Source organism: Panthera pardus, unplaced genomic scaffold (genome assembly GCF_024362965.1).
Source record: "Panthera pardus isolate Hobbes unplaced genomic scaffold, ASM2436296v1 HiC_scaffold_22, whole genome shotgun sequence".
NCBI classification, from domain to species: Eukaryota; Metazoa; Chordata; class Mammalia; order Carnivora; family Felidae; genus Panthera; species Panthera pardus.
In genome coordinates, this window is record NW_026526788.1 from 58,208,314 (window position 1) to 58,227,368 (window position 19,055).

Genomic DNA, 19,055 nt, shown 5'->3' on the forward strand with positions numbered 1-19,055 from the left:
AAGGAGACCAAGGCAGATTCTGAACATCAATGTAAGGGTTTGGACTTTATTCAAGAAGCAAAGAGGAACTATGGAAGGCTTTCTAAATTGAGAATCTGACAAGCTCAGAATTGTTAAAACATCCAAAGGATAAATCTGACAAAATAATTGGATATGTAATTGGAAGAGAAGGAACAGTCAGACAAGCCACCCCACCTAGGTAACTAAAAAGGTGATAGTACAAGAGGCATAGGAAAAGCTGTAGGAGATTTAATGGAGCAAATCTGTTCAGTTTTTAATAAATTAAGTCTTGAGTGCCCATGGGACCACCAAGGATAGTTATAGAGCAGTGATTAAACACTACAGAAAAGTCACAACTGAGGAAATAAATTTGGAAGTGATCCATATTCAGTTTATAGTTAAAGTTATACAACTAAAGAAATTACTAAAGAAAAGGAAGAAAAAGTAATATGGAAAAAGAAAAAAATTAGGAGAGAGAGACACTTAGGGTATAGTTACCCTTAGGGGCATAAAAGAGGAGGCAAAGAAGGAATAATTAAATACTTCTGTTTTACCATTACCTTCAGTGGCAAGTTCAGTATATTTTTTTCAACTTTCCTATATATTTAGAATATTTCATAATATACAGTTAGAAAACCATGCAATCAGACTCTCTGAATTTTTTAAAAGAAAGAAGTATTCCAGTAACTGTTTTGATTTCTTTTCTTTTTTTAAGTGAAAACCAAACACACATCATTCCTTCTTTGAATAATGTAACACCTTAGAAAATGTTCTACAATAGCAAACTATTTTTGCAGTACATGCTTCTATGTTCATGGTATTCCCCTGCCTATCTTTCCCCCTGTTAATTCTCCTCTTATCTTTTTTTTTTTTCTTTTGAGAGAGAATGCACAAGGTGGGTAAGGGGCAGAGGGTGAGAGAGAGAATCTCAAGCAGGCTCCATGCCCAGCATGGAGCCCAATGTGGGGCTTGATCCCTCGACCCCAGGATCATGACCTAAGCTGAAATCAAGAGCCAGGTGTTCAACTGACTGAGCCATCCAGGCACCCCAATTAACCCTTACTTATCTTTCAAAATTCAGTCCTATTATCATGTCTAGGAAGTATCTCTGAATTAATTAATAGTATCCTACACATACCTTATCCTGTACAACCTCACAATAGTGAGCCTTTGAATAAGATATTACTGTACCTGGGCTATAAATAAAATACAATAAATAAATATTTGCCCAGATTCACAGATAGGAAAATAGTGGTTCTACAGACTGAAGTCTACAGACCAGAAGACATACAAAGAGGACTCTTTCCCTATGCTCTGTAACAAGCAGATGCTCGCTCACAGACTCCACAGAGTGGAAATGATGCTATGATTACCATGACAAATCTGAAAAAATCTGGGATAAAAGATAAAAATTTTCAGGGGCAACAAAGAACTAAAAGGTGTTATCAAATCCTGCTGGGCTAACACACTGAGGAATCATTCACTCCTTGGCACAATAAAAGAAAGCCAAATCAAGAAGGCAGGTAACTTTTCAGTGTTAGCCAAGAATGACATCGACAGAGCCCCAAGTTCCTATTTAATAAAGTATGCCAAGATTACAGTAAAACCTTACACATTATAATTTCTCATTCCAATTTTTCAAAAAATAAAATTTAGCCCCATGCCCAACTGGCCTCCTTCCACCTGCAGGACGGCCTTGATCGCTCACAGCCAAGCCCTCACCACAGATTCTGCCCCTTCATGTTTCCAATTTTAGAAACCCTATCTACTACTACTCAATCAAATAGCTATGGAAAGACTGCATATGAGAATCGTTTCTGGGTATACAGCATAATAGAGCCTCTCATTCCTATCAATGAATATTTACTGAGAATCTGGTACATGCCCTGCTTTGTACAGAACGCTGGGGTAGAGTGGTAGTAGGGTGAGCAAGTGTTAATAAAAGTAGTAAGAACCATCCCAGCATTAAAGAAGATAACCTATATGGAGAGACATGAGTGGAAGATGGGAAACAATTAGAAAATATAGTAAATATGATTATATGACAAACTATGTGACAGAGATCAATCAGAGAAAAGGAGAGTCGAGTATGTGCCAGTGTAGCTGAGGAGATACAGAGACAGAGATCATTCTGGGCAGAGGACAGCATTTATCAGAGCACAAAAATGGATAATGTGCTTCATGGCATAAGGAGCAGTGACAAGTGAAGTAAAGGGTAAGAGAAGCAGGTCTGGGGCAAGCACTTGGTTGGATGGAATTGCATGAGCAAAGCTCCAAAAGCCAGGGAGATCAGTTTAGACTTGACTTGGCAGGCAAGAAGAAGAAATATGTTGGATTCTTAGACAGGAGAATAAAAAAGCATTTTCAGAAGATGAGATGGGAAGTTCATGCTGCATGAATTGTAGGATGGGGAGGAGGTATAGAGGCATGAAAGCCAGACAGGACATTTCCTCACCAAACCAAATCCCATAACATTATACCTAAATGAACGCGATCCAATGGCACCAATATGAGGAAGGGGAAAATCCAAAAGATGTTTTTTAAGAGTAATCAACAAAGACCACTTAGAAGTAAAACTAAGGGGTGCCTGGGTGGCTCAGTCAGTTAAGCGTCTGACTTTGGCTCAGGTCATGATCTCACGGTTTGGGAGTTCAAGCCCCGCGTCAGCTGTGCTGACAGCTCAAAGCCTGGAGCCTGTTTCAGATTCTGTGTCTCCATCGCTCTCTGCCCCTCCCCCACTTGTGCTCTGTCTCTAAGTCTCTGTCAAAAATAAATAAACATTAAAAAAAAAAAAAAAAAAGAAGTAAAACTGAGAAGGGGCGCCTGGGTGGCTCAGTCGGTTAAGCGTCCGACTCTTGATTTCAGCTCAGGTCATGATCTCACAGTTCCTGAGTTTGACCTCCATGTTGGGCTCTGCACTGGCAACATGCAGCCTGCTTAGGATTCTCTCTTTCCCTCTCTCTCTGTCCCTCCCCCGCTCATGTTCTCTTGCTCTTTCTCTCTCTAAAATAAATAAACATTTTTTTAAAAAAAGAAGTAAAACTGAGAAGGCTTACTAAAGAAATAAAAGCAGATCAGCTCTAAGGATATCATTTTCTTTTCAAATAAGCATCAGGAAAAAATTACCAAAATATATTTATGCTTATTTCCAGATAAATTTGTTAACTTCAATGCAAGTCTTATGAAGTAGACCACATTCAAACTAACCTTCAAATTCAGAATGTGATCCATTAATAGAAAACATCTTGGCTGCTTCAAAGTGAGATCAACAGGTCCTCCTCTTTGCTGAGGATCCCAATTCAGCATCAACTGAAGCCAGTTTTCCATGGGCTCTACTATTAAACTAGAAAGTATACAAAAAATAGGGTGAAAATCTTTATGTTCCAATTTTCCTTTAGTATTCTAAAAAAAGTAATTTTATAGGTTTCCCATGTCCTTTCTCGTGACTCATCTGTGCCATTTTGTATCTTACTTTCAAGTAATTCATGAAATGACAAACTTTTTTTTCCATAAAAAACAACCCCAAACCTACATATGTTAAGTACTAGCAACTTCACTAGATGAGCCCAGTTCAATTTTCCAAGGAACCCATTTACTTCAGTATCCCAAAAGTCTTCTTAAAGCAGGAGTTCTTGTTTCCACTAGACCTGTGCCGTCCAATATGGTAGCCTCTAGTCACAAGTGGCTATTTGCACTTATACTTATGTTAATTAAAATGAAACAAAATTTAAAATTAAGTTCTTCTATCACACTACAACCTTTCAAGTGCTCTATAGCCTCATTTGGCTATCACGGATATAAAACTTTCATCATCACAGAAGGTTCTACTACATAATACTACTTGAAACAGACAACAACTCAACTGTTCTTTTATAACCCAAAGAACCAAGAGGTGAACTTCCTCAACTACAATATACTTACCTACAAAGGCTATTTGGTTGAGGTAAATGGCTACTAAACCGAACTTCTCCTGTCATCTCTTCACATGCAAATATACACTTTGGATCCTTCTTCTTAATCTTCTCATGCCTATAATACAAGTTACCTCATTGACAACCCGATTCTCACAAACATTCTAAGATTTTTTGCCATGTAGTTTTATTCAATTATGTATTTAAAAGGTAATTACACCATATAAAGAGGGATGGAAGAAAAAAAAGCATGTAACTTAAAATTTCCATTCCCATTAAGCACACCAAAGTTCTCTCCCATTTCTTACCAGGTAAATGGCTGCAGATGATGCAAAAAGGGCCTATATCCAGCAATACATTCAAACACCATGGTCCCAAAGCTCCAGTAATCAACAGTAGCTGTATAAGGCTTGTTCTCAAAGAGCTCTGGGGCCTTAAAAAGGAAAAAAAAAAAAAAAAAAAGCTTTAAGTGTCAATACTATAAGAGAAAAGCTACTTTATTTTTGACCTACTATATTCATGACCTTCAGAAATAAGAATATGAATCCTGTACACTTAAATTCAAAGAAACAATACATGTCTCACCAGATATTGCAGTGTTCCCACAAAAGACGTACACAGACTTCCTTGATCAACATCTTTGGCATATCCCAGATCAATTATTTTATGCATAATCTGCAATATAATAAGTATTAAATGACTGAGAAATTTGAAAGGGAAAGGCAACAGTGTCCTTATAAGGCTCTGGAGTGGGTGGTGAGAAAGAGCTTGGGCTCTGGAATATGACAAACATATTTCAAGCCTGAGCTCCACCACTTATGTGATCTTGATCAAGTTACTTAACTTCTCTCATTGTATTTAGTTTCCCAAATAATGGTATTACTAACAATCCTTACTTCACCAGAATTGTTATTAGGATTCAATGAAATAATAAAAAAAAGAACTTAACACAGTGCCTGATACATGGTAAAAATTAAGTATAGACTGGCTATTAATTTTTATTTTGGTATATTCAAAATAAACTTGATCCATTAACCCACAAGGCAAAGGTAAGGATGACTTCCAAACTTGAAAAAGCATCATACCACTGAATGAGTAAAGACCTATCTAACGTCCAGAATATCCTGAAGTCTTTAGATACAAAGAAAGCAGAAATGGTTGGTTGCCAAGCATACACGAAAGGCTCCTAAAAGAAGAAGCACCAGTAAGATTTCATCACCTCCAACTGACCACCACGTATCATTCACTAAAGACCACACAATCCAATTCAAGGTTCAGACTCTTGGCTTTACATCTTTATTAGTATGGAACCTGGGTGCTAGCTGCAAAAAAACTATTCAAATAATTCTGATAAATACAAGTATTCCAGAAGTCAATTCACAATTTCTGGGTCTTCTCATGATGACCCACTTAAGAATCTGAAAAATCAAGGTTTTGAATTTTACTTAAATATAGAACTTAGGACTTTTGGGGGAGGAGAATGAATTTATTCTTTCTTAAGTAAGAAATGCAGTTAAGTAAACATATTTTTCCCCCTTAAAGTAAATCTAGGATGTATGTGTGGGTGATGGATGTTCTATGTAAGGGATTAACAAATTATTTTTACTCACTATCTATTATCTCTACTAGATACTCTGTTAGAAAACAGAAGTGAGCAAGATAGGTGTTCTGCCTCTAATGAAGCCCCTGTGTTAGCAGAGGAGACAAACAACTAAACACAAAACCACAGTTCAGTGTTGTAAGGCCTGGGATAGAAAAAGTATAAAATGCTGTGGAAGGGCACAAACTTCAAACGCTAATTACACCAAGGAGACTGTATTCAAATGGCATGTAATATTTCTTCAGGTTTTACCTACCTTTCCACCAACATCCTGAAGAACTATGTTTTCAGGTTTTAGATCACGATGTATGATTTTGTTTTCATGCAAATATCGGATCCCAGACCCTAAATAAAATTTAAAATGTATTTTGAGGTAACAGAAACACTGAATTAAAAATAAATTCATCTCAGGAAGCCTGGGTGGCTCAGTCGGTTAAGTGTCCAACTCTTGATTTCAGTCAGGTCATGATCTCACAGTCATGAGATGGAGCCCCGCCTTGGGCTCCATGTTGGGTGTGGAGCCTGCTTAAGATTCTCTCTCCCCCTCCCTCTCCATCTGCCTCTTCCCTACTCACGAGCTCTCTCTCTCTCTCTCAATAAATAAATAAATAAATAAATAAATAAATAAACTCACATTTTGTACAGATCTGCTCTGACAATCAAACTTTTTGAAGTTGTTTTTTTTTTCTTTTTATTTAAGTAATCTCTACATCCAACATAGGGCTCAAATTCATGACTCTGAGATCAAGAGTCATACGTTCCTCTGACTGAGCCAGCCAGGCACCCATCTGATGCTCAAATTTACACAGACCATCATAACTATATGATTAATGATATTATAGCAGTTAAGATTCTCTCCGCAGAAAATCCAAGAACATTAAACAATACTGCAGAATTATATATATGTTCCTTTATGAGAATGAACATTAAAAAATGGAAAAGGAATTGAGAAAATCCTTATTGATCAATTGAGAAAATCCCTCTAGTTTTCCTTCCCACCTAAATCACCCTCTTCAACTAGACTTGGTCTTCATGACCTAGGAAAAGAGGCAAAATCAAAATATACAGGGAAACATATCCTTGGCTTCTGAACTTCTTCCATGGGCCTAAGTGCAGATAATTTTAGGGATTTTTCAGGAGTAATTCTGATTAAAAAGAGATTTCATCCTAAGAGTTGACTTGAAAACCTATGACCATGAGATGCAATGCCACTGGTAAATAAAATTACTATGTTAAGCACACAGGAAGGGAGAGTAAAATTGAATAAGGTCATTTCACACTATTTTTTTTTATCTGTAATTGGAACATCTATTTGTCAAAAATGGACTCCTAGCATAAAACAAAAAATTAAATATCCTAGTTTTAGTATCAGCTGCAACAGTTAAATTTTTCTTTCTTATAGATGGTAAAAATGTAGGCTTTGTGCAGTACATAAAAGATTCTCCTTAATTCTCAATATGTAGAAACTTTTATAAACCAAATTAAATTATGATGGTATTTTCAAACTGATTACATACCTATATCACTCAGTAAAGAAAGTATCTGGCTTTCTTTAAGCCCACAGCAATTTTCTGGTTTGTTGAGTAGCTGAAGAAAAAAAAAAAGAAGTCTAAAAGTGTATAATGTCAATATAGCTTGTCTGTAGTAGCAATACATTAATCACTATACTTTAATAGAATATTCAAATAAGAAGTTATAATTAAGAAAATATAAGAGGGGGAAAATTACGAAAACCATACTGAGGACTTTATGTTAAGACTTACATAAATAAAGATAAAGGAGGAAAGTCTCTGAAACTGAAAAAGGCTGGACAAAACCTCACATATATAAAAGTAGCCATAGGGCATATTTAAAATGAGATGAGAAAGATGTGCAATAGAAAAAACAACTTGTTTGTTTGTTTTTGAAAACAACTTCTTTATAAACACCTTAGACATTGATATTTTGGTCTAACACCATCAATCCAGTCCCATCCTGCAAACACCACCACCTACAAAAAGACACAAATGTTCCCAGTAAAGGGCCATACAGTAAATACTTTAGGCTTTACAGGCCACACGGTCTCTGTCACAACTGCTCAACTCTGATGGTATAGTAAGAAAGCAGCCATAGTACAGGTAACAGGCCACAGTTTACTGACCTTATTCTAGATTATCATATTAAATATGATTCAAACATTGCTAAGGTTCATGATTTACTAACTCATCATCTTAAAACATCCACACTACCTTCCGGAGATCTCCGCCAGAACAGTATTCCATTGCTAGAAGAGGAACATCATTAATTAAAAAATTCAACTCCTCAGGTACATCACAGGCCTTTACAACGTTGGCATGGTTCAACCTAACAAGAAGGAGAAAATATTATAATTAAAAAATTGTTTCCAATGAAAAGGGATTGGATTTGAAATGGTAGTTAATTGGGGGGCAGTGAGGGGAAGAAAGGCTGGCATTATTTATAATAAATAATGCCATTACCCACTTTACATATATTAACTCATTTACTTATCAAAATAATCCTACTATAGGTAGATTTATTAATAGTCTCATCACACAGGAGAAAACTGAAGCACAAACTGGCTAAGTAATATAGGATCACACAGAAAGGAGGTGGTCAAGTAAGGATTCGAATCTGGTAGTATGGCTCCAAAGCCTGTATCATACTGGTTCTCTCATAATCACTTACAATGTCACGCTGGGGTGGTATATTAAAATTATGGCATGTTTCCTTCTAGTTTCAATCTGTACATAAACACATTTTAAAATAAATGTTAAATCTCACTATATACTGTTTTCTAACACCTTTTTTTTAACTTAACAATATATCATCCCAGGTATTATCAGCATCATCAGCATCATCATCATGCAATGGATCTCAAAACTGGAATACATTACCAGCTCCTAGGGACCTAGGGAAACAGACTCTCCATGTGTAGAGCCTGAGAATTTATATTGTTAGCAAAGTTTCCTGGTCATTCTGCCAGATAGCCAAGTTTGAGTGCCATTTAAGTGAACTGAGAAAAGACACTGGAGTCAGAAAGTACTTATTTCAAATCTAGACTTCATTAGCTACCAGTTGTATGACTCGATGAGCTTCAACCTCCTCATCTATAAAATCAGGATAATACCTAAACACACAGGGTATCTGTGACAAATGGAAGGATTATTTGTAAAGCGCTTAACACACTACTTGTGCAGGTTTTAAAACATGCCCACTTCTTCCTTTAAGAGCTTAATTCTTCTCCTTCCCTTGAGTGTAGGCTGTATGTACTTGGTGACTCATTTCTAACAAACAGAATGTTGTAGAAAAGATATTACTTCTGAGGAAAGATCATAAAAGATGTCTGCTTTCACCTTGCTCTCTCTCTCAGATCACTCACTTTGGGGAAAACTAGCTGCCATGTCATGAAAATATCCAAGCTTCACTACACAGAGCCCATATGACGAGCAACTGATACCTCTAGTCAACAGCCGTATAAATTAGCTTGGAAGTGGACACTCCAGCCCCACTCAAGCCTTTGGATGACTGCAGCTCCAGTCAACATTTTGGGATTTTTCAGAAGGGATGTTCTGAGTCAGAACCACTAAGCTAAGTCACTCACAAATTCCTAAACTACAGAAACTGAGAGACACTAAATGTTTGTCTTTTTTTTTTTTTAATTTATTTAAGTAATCTCTACACCCAATGTGGGGCTTGAACTCATGACCCCAATATCACGAGTCGCAGGCTCTTCCAACGGAGCCAGTCAGGCACCCCTAAATGTCTGTCATTTTTTTTTTTACTTTTAATGTGCCTCAATTTATATTAAAAAAAAATTTTTTAATGCTTATTTTTGAAAGAGGGATACAGAGAGAGAGACAGAGTGCAAGCAGGGGAGTGGCAGAAAGAGACGGAGACACAGAATCTGAAGTACGCTCCAGGCTCTGAGCTGTCAGCACAGAGCCTGATGTGGGGCTCAAACTCATGAACCACGAGATCATGACTAACTGAACCACCCAGGCACCCCAATGTTTGTCATTTTAAGCCACTAAGTTTTGGGGTAATTGTGTACAAAGCAATAGATACACTATTCAACAAAAGTAAAGAGAGTAGTGATTATATTTAACTAGAAAGTATAATAGATGAACACTGCCCAATATTCAAAAGAAAAAGATTCTGCTCTCAGAGAACGGAGTTTGATAATATCTAGCTGACTTTTAAAACTAAACCTACTTAATCATAATGTGATGTTATTATTTGAAATAGAACATATATATTTGATAAGAAAAAAAAAAAATATGTTCCCAAAAAGATCCTGAGAAGAATGTATTTCTACCCTCGTTCCCTATGGTGACATCTGGCTAGGCTGCAGAACTAGGGAAATATAAGTCATCAAATACACTTACTTCTTCATGATCTGGATTTCATGGCACCACCGTTCTCTGTTTTTGGTACTTAGTTCTACACGACATGACTTAATTGCTATTTTGACATCAAGTTCCTGCCAAAATAGAAAATCAACATAGAAAAATATATTAATTAGGTTCTTGTGCAGATTTGCTTGTCATCAAAGACATGCCAATCTGGGGAAACAAAACTCTTTAGCTTTACTAATTAAACAGATTTATCCAAGGCGCTCTTGAGCCATGCTTTTGCTAGGTAAACACTGAGTCGATTAAACCAATGCTTTAAAACTGACCTTCACCTCAGCCTCCATAATATGAAAATCCACAGCAAACATCATACTCAATAGGAAAAAACTGAGAGCTTTTCCTCTAAGGTCAGGAACAAGACAAGGATGTCCATTCCCACCACTTTTATTCAACACAGTCCTAGCCATAGTAATCAGACCACAAAAAGAAATAAAAGGCATCCAAATTAGCAAGGAAGAAGTATAACTTTTACTATTTGCAGACGACATGATACTATACACAGGAAACCCTAAAGATGCCACAAAAAAAACCTACCATAACTAATAAATGAATTCAGTAAAGTCACAGGATATAAAATCAATATTCAGAAATCTGTTGCATCTCCATACACTAATAATGAAGCAGCAGAAAGAGAAATTAAGAAAACAATCACGTTTAGGGGCACCTGGGTAGCTCAGACGGTTAAGCGTCCGACTTCAGCTCAGGTCATGATCTCATGGTTCATGGGTTTGAGCCCCAAATTGGGCTCTGTGCTGACAGCTCAGAGCCTAGAGCCTGCTTCAGATTCTGTGTCTCCCTCTCTCTCTGTCCCTCCCCCACTCATGCTCTACCTCTCTCTCAAAAATAAAAACATTAAAAAAAATTTTTTTAGAAAGAAAACAATCCCGTTTACAAATGCACCAAAAATAATAAAATACCTAGGAATAAACTTAACCAAAGAGGTGAAAGACCTGTACTCTGAAAACTATAAAATATTGATGAAAGAAATTAAAGACAACACAAAGAAATCAAAAGTCATTCCATGCCCATGCACTGGAAGAACAAATATTGTTAAATTGTCTATACTACACAAAGAAATCTACAGACTTAATGCAATCCCTATCAAAATACCAACAGCATTTTCATAGAACTAGAACAAATAATCCTAAAACTTGTATGGAACCACAAAAGACTTTGAATAGTCAAAGCAATCTTGAAAAATGAAAATAAAATTGGAGGTATCATGATTTCAGATTTCAAGTTATATTCAAAGCTGCAGTAACCAAAACAGAATGGTATTGGCACAAAAATAGATACATGGATACATACATAGATCAATGGAACAAGATCCCAGAAATAAACCCACGATTATATGCTCAATTAATCTACGACAAAGGAGGCAAGAATATGCATTGGGAAAAAGATAGTCTCTTCAACAAATCGTGTTAGGAAAACTGGGCAGTTACAAAAGAATGAAACTGGACCACTTTCTTACACCATAAACAAAAATAAATTCAAAATGGATTAGACATAAATGTGAGACCTGAAACCATAAAAATCCTGAAAGAGAACACAGGCAGTACTTTCTCTGACATCAGCCACAGAAACATTTTTCTTGATGTCTCCCGAGGAAAGGGAAATCAAAGAAAAAACTATTAGGACTGTATCAAAATTAAAAGCTTCTGCACAGCAAAGGAAACAACAAAACTAAAAGGTAACCTATTGAATGGGAGAAGATATTTGTAAGTGACATATCTGATAAATGGTTAGTATCCAAAACATGTAAAAACTGATATACTTGAACACACAAAAGACAAATAATCCAATTAAAAAATAAGCAGAGGAGGAGCCCCCCCCCCCCCAACAAAATAAGCAGAAGACATGATTAGACAGTTCCCCAAAGAAGACACACAGATGGCCAATAGATATGTGAAAAGGTGCTCAACATCACTCATCATCAGGGAAATGCAAATCAAAACTACAATGAGATATCATCTCACACCTGTCAGGATGGCTAAAATAAAAAACACAAGAAACAACAAGTATTGGCAAGGAGATGAAGAAAAACCCCGTGCACTGTTGGTGGTAATGCAAACTCGTGCAACCACTGTGGAAAATAGTATAGAGGTACCTCAAAAAGTCAACAGAACTACCCTACGAAGAAGTAATTCCACTACTGGGTATTTACCCCAAAAATACAAAAACACTAATTCAAAGGGATACAGGCACCCCTATGTTTACTACAGCATTATTTACAATAGCCAAATTATGGAAGCAGCTCAAATGTCCATCAATAGGTAAATGGATAAGGAAGATGTGGTATACAATGGAATATTACTCATAAAAAAAGGAATGAAATCTGGCCATTTTCAACAACATGGATGGAGCTAGAGAATATAATGCTAAATGAAATGTCAGTCAGAGAAAGGCACATACCATATGATTTCACTCCTATATGGAATTTAAGAAACAAAACAAGCAAATAAAGACAAACCAAGAAACATACTCTCAACTATAGAGAACAAATTCATGGTTACTAGAAGGGGAGGTGGGTGGAGGGATGGGTGGAATAGATGATGGGGATTAAAGAGTACACATCATAATAAGCACTGAATAATGTACAGAATTGTTGAATCACTATAATGTACACCTGAAACTAACATAACACTGTATGTTAACTATACTGAAATTAAAATTAAAAACATAATAAAAAATTTTTTTTAAAATACAGGAGAGAAAATCCTAACAGGTCAAATGCCCAAGAATATCAGACAGACATATACATTTTTTCTCTCAGAGGAAAAAAAAGAAAAGTCCTCTTGTATGAACATATTTAGAGTTGAAGATTTTAATAAGAATTAAATGAACACTTCTTTATAGAGTGAACTCAAACCTCTTTCACTTTTTTCAGCGATTTAAGAAAAAGTCACACCTGTCACCAAGGTACTTAGGGAACTAACAATTTTTGTTTAGGAATACTCAGAAAAGTTACAAGTTATGAAAAGTGAGACTCTGAGGTCTTAAGTTGGCTTGAGAAGAAAAAAATCAATCAAATTTCAAACACATCAAAGCACACAAGCGAAGTGACTGAGGCTGATCCCATTACAGGTCTCTCTCTTTAGAACACTGTCTCCTATATACAGCTAGAAAATTACAAAGACTTGTCTCCCCAACAAACTCCTTTTTGGGCTTAATCAAAATAGCTAACAAGGGCCCCAGCCTTCAGCATAACTGGAATGAAATGGATAATTCAGGGCCACCTGGCCTTACCAGCAAGAAATAGTTTTAATATGACCAAAGCTAACAACAACAACAACAACTCCAAAATTTGTTCCTAACCTTTACATTTCAAATGATATTTAAAAAATACTAACAATGGTTATACTTCTGTTTCTATAACTATAAAATGAACCTAATAGCTCTTGCCTTGGCCTAGTCATTTAGCCAATTCTGACTGAAATTAAGTCCAACCTGATGCACATTACAGGGAACAGCCAGACCTCATCACATTCTGGCAACAGTAAAAATGCAGCCCAGGAATAGCCGTCAGAACCAAACAGGAGGAAAAAAAATATAGCATATGGATGAGGAAGCAAGATATAGGTTGTATGGAATATTCTAAATGGGAGCAGAGGGATGGTGAGGGGAACAAGCTAGAGATAAAACAGTCCATGTACAGAGAAAGAAGAAAGGAATTGGGACACACTACAATCTAGCCTAACTACAGTCCTCACTCCCTTCAATCTTTCTTTTGTTTTGAGCAGGCACCTGGCTCTAGCTGGGTCCCATGTAAGCTTTTACCACCATGGAGACAATGCGGCACAACCATGAACAACATTAAGCCCTTAAAAATGGGAATATTCCAGAGACAGTGGCGACTGTTGCATAACAATGCGAATGTACGTAATGCCACAGAACTGTACATTTAAAAATGGCAAAAATGGTAAACGTTATTTCTATTTTACCACAATAAAAAATTGGCAAATACAAAGTTAAATTAGTTTGTAAAGTATTTCTCAGAGCTTTTAAGATGCTAATGTGGATTATGATTCTCCAAATGAAACAATAGTACATGCAGCATTTACCCAATGTATTTGACCACAGTATCCTTTTTTCAAAGCATTTCACAGGATTAGTTTTTCCAAATATACTTTGAGAAGTGCTACTCTGTTCCCTAGGAAGAATTCTTTGGTTATTTTTGTCATGTTTCCATATAACTTTATAAATACCTTTGTTATATAGGTTACCACATTGTACTTGAGTGTTTCTGTATTTGCCCCTCTCACTACACTTGAAATCTACTTAAGGGCAGCAAATACTACTTTTGTTGACCTGGGTACCATCAGCACCCAGCATAATAATCAGATAAATAAACCATCTCATATCCTTTTCTCTTCCTCATTGTGATTTAAGTGATGTAGATAAAATACTGAGATGTGGCTTCTACTAAAACCCAAGGATCTTGAAATTTGTTATGGGCCAATTCTAAGTCTGGCTTGGAAAAGTAATGATGCTGTTAGCACAGAGTATTTCTTCTCTTTTCACTATAGGTCCAGGCATCAAATGTCCCAGTTTGGGGGAAGGGCCAGTCTAGACACGTGGAAAGTTCCTGAGAGATTTCTAAGATTCTAGAAGAACCCAAATCTCTTCCATTTAGAAAGTAATGAATTCTAGGCCACCTGGGTGGCTCAGTTGGTTAAGCGTCCGACTCTTGGTTTCAGCTCAGGTCATGATCTCACGGTTCGTGAGTTCAAGCCGCACTTCGGGCTCTGTGCTGGGAGCGCAGAGACTGCTTGGGATCCTCTCTATCTCCCTTTCTCTCTGCCCCTCCCCTGCTTGCTCTTGTGCTCGCGCGCGCGCTCTCTCTCTCTCTCTCTCAAAATAAATAAATAAACTTAAAAAAAAAGTAGTGAATTCCATAGAGACAGAAAGTAGAAAGGTGATTGCTAGCTGGCAGGGGAAGGAGGAAATGGGGAGGTATTGTTTAATGGGTACAGAGTTTCAGTTTGGTAAGATGAAAAAGTTCTGGAAATGGACGGTGGCGATGGTTGCACACCAACATGAATGTACTTAATGCCACTGAACTGTACACTGAAAAATAGCTAAAAACGGTAAATTTTACATTATATACTTTACCACAACTTTGTTAAAAAAGTGCTGTGTTGATCTATCCCCAGTCAGGGACCAAGAAAAGCAGTCACAAAAGCATGCTAATAAGCATATATTTTTTCTTTTCTTATGACCAGGCTTAGATAACAAGGCCACAGGCAACATTCCACTGGAAGTACTTGGCTCCCCCTTCTCTCTTGGAGTGCCTTATGTCTTCTCTGACGGTGAAAATTATTAAATTTACTGCTTATCTTGCTGTCAAAGTGCTTAATGCCTTAGTCCTCCACCTCCCATTCTCCCTCTCTCCAAGATTGCCTCCTATGCTCAATCTAGAAAGCTGCTTCACAAAACTTCCTCAGTTCTATCAGTGACATTTGCCACTGTGCCCCACAAGCATGTCTATTCCTCCCAGATACTCCCATCTCCCCCCGCCCCCCACTCCTTAAGACAGCAAATCTTGAATTCAAGTCTCTATTCACAGGCCGATTGCAAACATTTTAATAATATTTTCATTGCTCATCCTGTCCCATGTTTTTCACTGAGATTTACCTTTTACAAACAAACACTTCCAGGAACACCACTTTTATCTGGACATTTCCTTTTTTAAGGTCCATTAATAATGGTTAAGATGATGATAATAGTAACAACACAGCAGCAGCAGGAGCTAACATTTGAGGGCTTATCTTAGGCCAGGTTCTGTACTTAGTTTTACAAACATTATCTTATTTAACTCTCAGACCCATGATGTACATAATTATTATAACCATTTTAGAGATGACAAAACAAAGGCTATCCTGCAAGGATTATTAGTCAAGGGTCTATATCTCTAAAAGGTTTATACGTTATTCAGAAGAGCATGACCCTCCTCAAAGGGCAATGCGTTAGGTGGTGGGGATGTGCAATTGCTCATTTTTCTGGGGAAAGGGTTCATAGCTTTTATAGGTATGTCGAAAGATGCATAGCTCAAACATGATTATTAACTCCTGCTACAATGGTTAAACATTTACAACTAAATCAAAGCAAAATTCTTGAGTCTGATGTTACCTGTCTTCCACCCACTAGAGCACCTCACACCCAATCTACTTCCTTCCCTTAGGAAGCCATGATCATTTCACCAGCTGATCCTCACACTGTTCCCTACCCAGAAGGCATCCCCAAATCTGAAGCCTACCCGATGCTTCCAAAAGCTTAACTGGGGACCCACCATGAAACCTTCCTTGTCTACTCCAAACCCCTACAGATATCAAGTAGCCTCCAAGCACACGCATGAACACGCACATTCCAACAGACAGCCCCCTTCCTCACCCATTCGTGCTCACAATACAAAGCCTTATGTGCATCTGCCTCGCACACCCCGGCACTCTACATTCAGAGACACGCATACGCACCGTCACACCCGGTAAACAATTTCTCACATCTTGACATCCGTACCAAAAGTTCCCCCTCAGAGCTCTATCTCACACACACTGACCCAGGACCTCGGATACAACCTCGGACTCAGTCACCAGACTCGCAAGCACAGTATCACACACTCACACAGGCTCACCGGACCACAGTGCTGTCCAAAGGCTCACCGACAATCCCTCATGTACTGAGTGTCACTGTGTCCCAAAGACGCTCTGACAAACACCCACCGCCGCTCCCTCTCGCGCCCCACCTCACCCGATGCTGGTACAGGCAGACATTCCCGAAGCCGCCGGTGCCCAGCCGCTCGCGCATCTCCCAGGGCCCGCCCGCACCCGGCCGCAGCCCTGGGGGCCGCTCCATGGGGCGGGAGGGCAAGCGACCTCAGGTTCCGCCGCTGTTCCGAGGCCGGTTCCGGGCCGCCGAGGCTCGCGCGTCTCTCTTCTCGCGAGAAGTATGCGTCACTTCCGGTAACGGCCACAGGAAAAGCTCTACCCCGGCTTCTCCCGGAGGCGGGCCAGCTAGCGACCAGAGAGGGAGTGTGGGAGGTCGGCTTCAATCCGTTAAGCCCTCTGGGCATTTTCCTGGCTGAGAGAACCCACTTGTTATTCGAGTCTTCAAAACCATAAGCTGTCCAATCCTTTCAAGTCATTTTCTAAATTTCACATCGTCTCCACCCCGTGTACATTTTACCTTTCTTCAAACCTCTGCCATCTATCCTCCAACCACCACCCGCTGAACTGGCGTTGGCAAAAACCACCAATGATTCAAATGTTGCGGAATCCGAAAAACTAGAAAGAATCCTGCACTAGTAGGCCCACTGATGCATTAAGTTTTATAGTCCTTTTATTTTTTAATGACTGATCATCTGCCATAGACAAGTCAGGCTCAGCTCTTTGTACACCTGTTCCAGGAAATCACTAAAGACAAGGATGTGACGCTGTTGTTGAGTAAAGAATGTAACTCCTGATTTCCGGAGCTTTCCCCTAAATTCCTCACAGCACTTGCAGTCAAGCAGTCTTCCATTTATGGGTTTGCCAGCGCGGTAGTTGCTCATTGCGGGATTGTTTTTGATGTGTGATGCAGGGCTTCAGAGGCAAGCTTCAGGAATGCTGCTGGTGGAACAAGAAGTGCTTCCCAGTGGTGGATAGCTGTAGCATAGAAGAACCAGCTTTCCATCTTCACTGAGTCGGTCATATGCCTCAGCCTCACAGAACTTGGGGATCTAGTCGGTCACTCCAAGTATAACAATCAGGGTGGAGTCCAGTTCTCTGAAGAGAACTGTTATCAGTTGCGTTAGGTGGTCATTTGAACCCCTTTGAGATCATGTGCGCTTGGACCATGGTTTGCACAGCCCCACGTGTGGTGATCTCAGTACTTAAACTCCAATTAACATTTTGTGACCCACAATTGTGTCACAACAGAGGTCGGTCATATCCTGAGATGCATAAAGGTGGATACAGCATGTACACCACACCAGTGTTGCTGGCTGCTCTGAAAGCATTGAATTGGCTTCTGGCAGAGTACATGCGTCTACTGATTCAGAATCCCTGAATAGTGCAACCCGAATGTCAAGCACTGCATGGCACAAACCATGTCATGCTGCTTACGTGTGGTGGCAGATTCTGGGGGCCCACATGTACTTAGTTGCCATGGAGCTGGAGTATCAGATGTGGAAGTGATGGCAAATGGTACCTCCCAAACATGGAGTTGGGCAGACTGCACAGAAAATTGTAGTACCAATTGCCCCTAACAGTGTAAAGCCCTTTGTCTGCTAGGTGTACTGCAAGCTGGCATGGGAGTGTGTCTGATCTCCACTGGTGGGGCCAAATTCTTGGAACACTCGCTTGGAAAAGCTAGGGAGGGATGCTGAGGACCTGAGGATACTGATGAGCGGCTGACCCTAAAGTAGCCATATTTTCAGGAGCCAGGTTGTTTCTCATAGTTCACTCTTTGAACATCCCCATTCTCAGGGATGCTGCATAGTTTGTTTTTAAATCCTGGGATGGTTAGCATCAGGCTTCATGATCTTCCAACTCTGAGAGTCTGTTTTTTCATGTGTAAAATGGAGGTAACAATACTTACCTTAGAGACATTTTCTGAGGATTAACACTGTCTGGGCCATAAATGTCCCAATATAAAGGAACAATTATCTTTCTTTTGGCTTCCAAGAGCTAGCATTCCCCTGTGATCCTTCCCTCTCTCTTCTCCATGTACTTGTGGATCACTCTATTTCCAAGGACCCCCTAAACATGGATACGTTTTAGGAGTCGTCTTCATCTTAGGACTGTACTCACCCTTATTTTCATCATTGTCATCATTTCAGCTACGGCCTATGCCCTGATGATCCCCAAGCACTATCACCAACCCAGGTCTCCATGCATTTAGAACTGCCTGACAACATACTATGACTCAACACATCCAAAGAAGCAGAACTTCTTTTCTTAAAATCTGTCCCTTCTCTTCCCAATTAGACTGTAAACTCTGGGATAACAGGGACCATGTTGGGACATGACCATACTCCTGGAACCTAGAAAAATGCCTGGCACATAGGAGTTCAGTATTTGCTAAAGGGCTGAAAGAGCTCTTTTATATCAATAAGATGAATGTTTTAAGACAAAAATGGCAAAGGCTTTGGGT

At 38.8% G+C, this 19,055-nt stretch overlaps 1 protein-coding gene across 8 annotated transcripts in view; it reads right to left on the reverse strand.

The window, feature by feature from the left end:
- The window catches only part of CHUK (component of inhibitor of nuclear factor kappa B kinase complex), a 41,345-nt gene extending 24,498 nt beyond the window's left edge, over nt 1–16,847 (reverse strand). For 7 of the 8 annotated variants that reach the window (XR_002082599.2, XR_002082598.2, XM_019459131.2 and 4 more), the window contains exons 1-9: nt 16,674–16,847; nt 9,897–9,991; nt 7,740–7,854; nt 7,029–7,098; nt 5,768–5,856; nt 4,497–4,586; nt 4,220–4,344; nt 3,922–4,029; nt 3,208–3,343 (exon numbers count right to left, since the gene is read on the reverse strand). Coding sequence is in view for 6 of the 8 variants with exons in the window: in XM_019459131.2 (XP_019314676.1) it covers nt 3,208–3,343; nt 3,922–4,029; nt 4,220–4,344; nt 4,497–4,586; nt 5,768–5,856; nt 7,029–7,098; nt 7,740–7,854; nt 9,897–9,991; nt 16,674–16,778 (933 nt within the window). In the remaining 2 variants the exon portion in view is untranslated. The remainder of the gene's footprint in view (nt 1–3,207; nt 3,344–3,921; nt 4,030–4,219; nt 4,345–4,496; nt 4,587–5,767; nt 5,857–7,028; nt 7,099–7,739; nt 7,855–9,896; nt 9,992–16,673) is intronic. The other variant, XM_019459134.2, reaches the window with a different exon arrangement.
- Nucleotides 16,848–19,055: the final 2,208 nt, after the last annotated feature.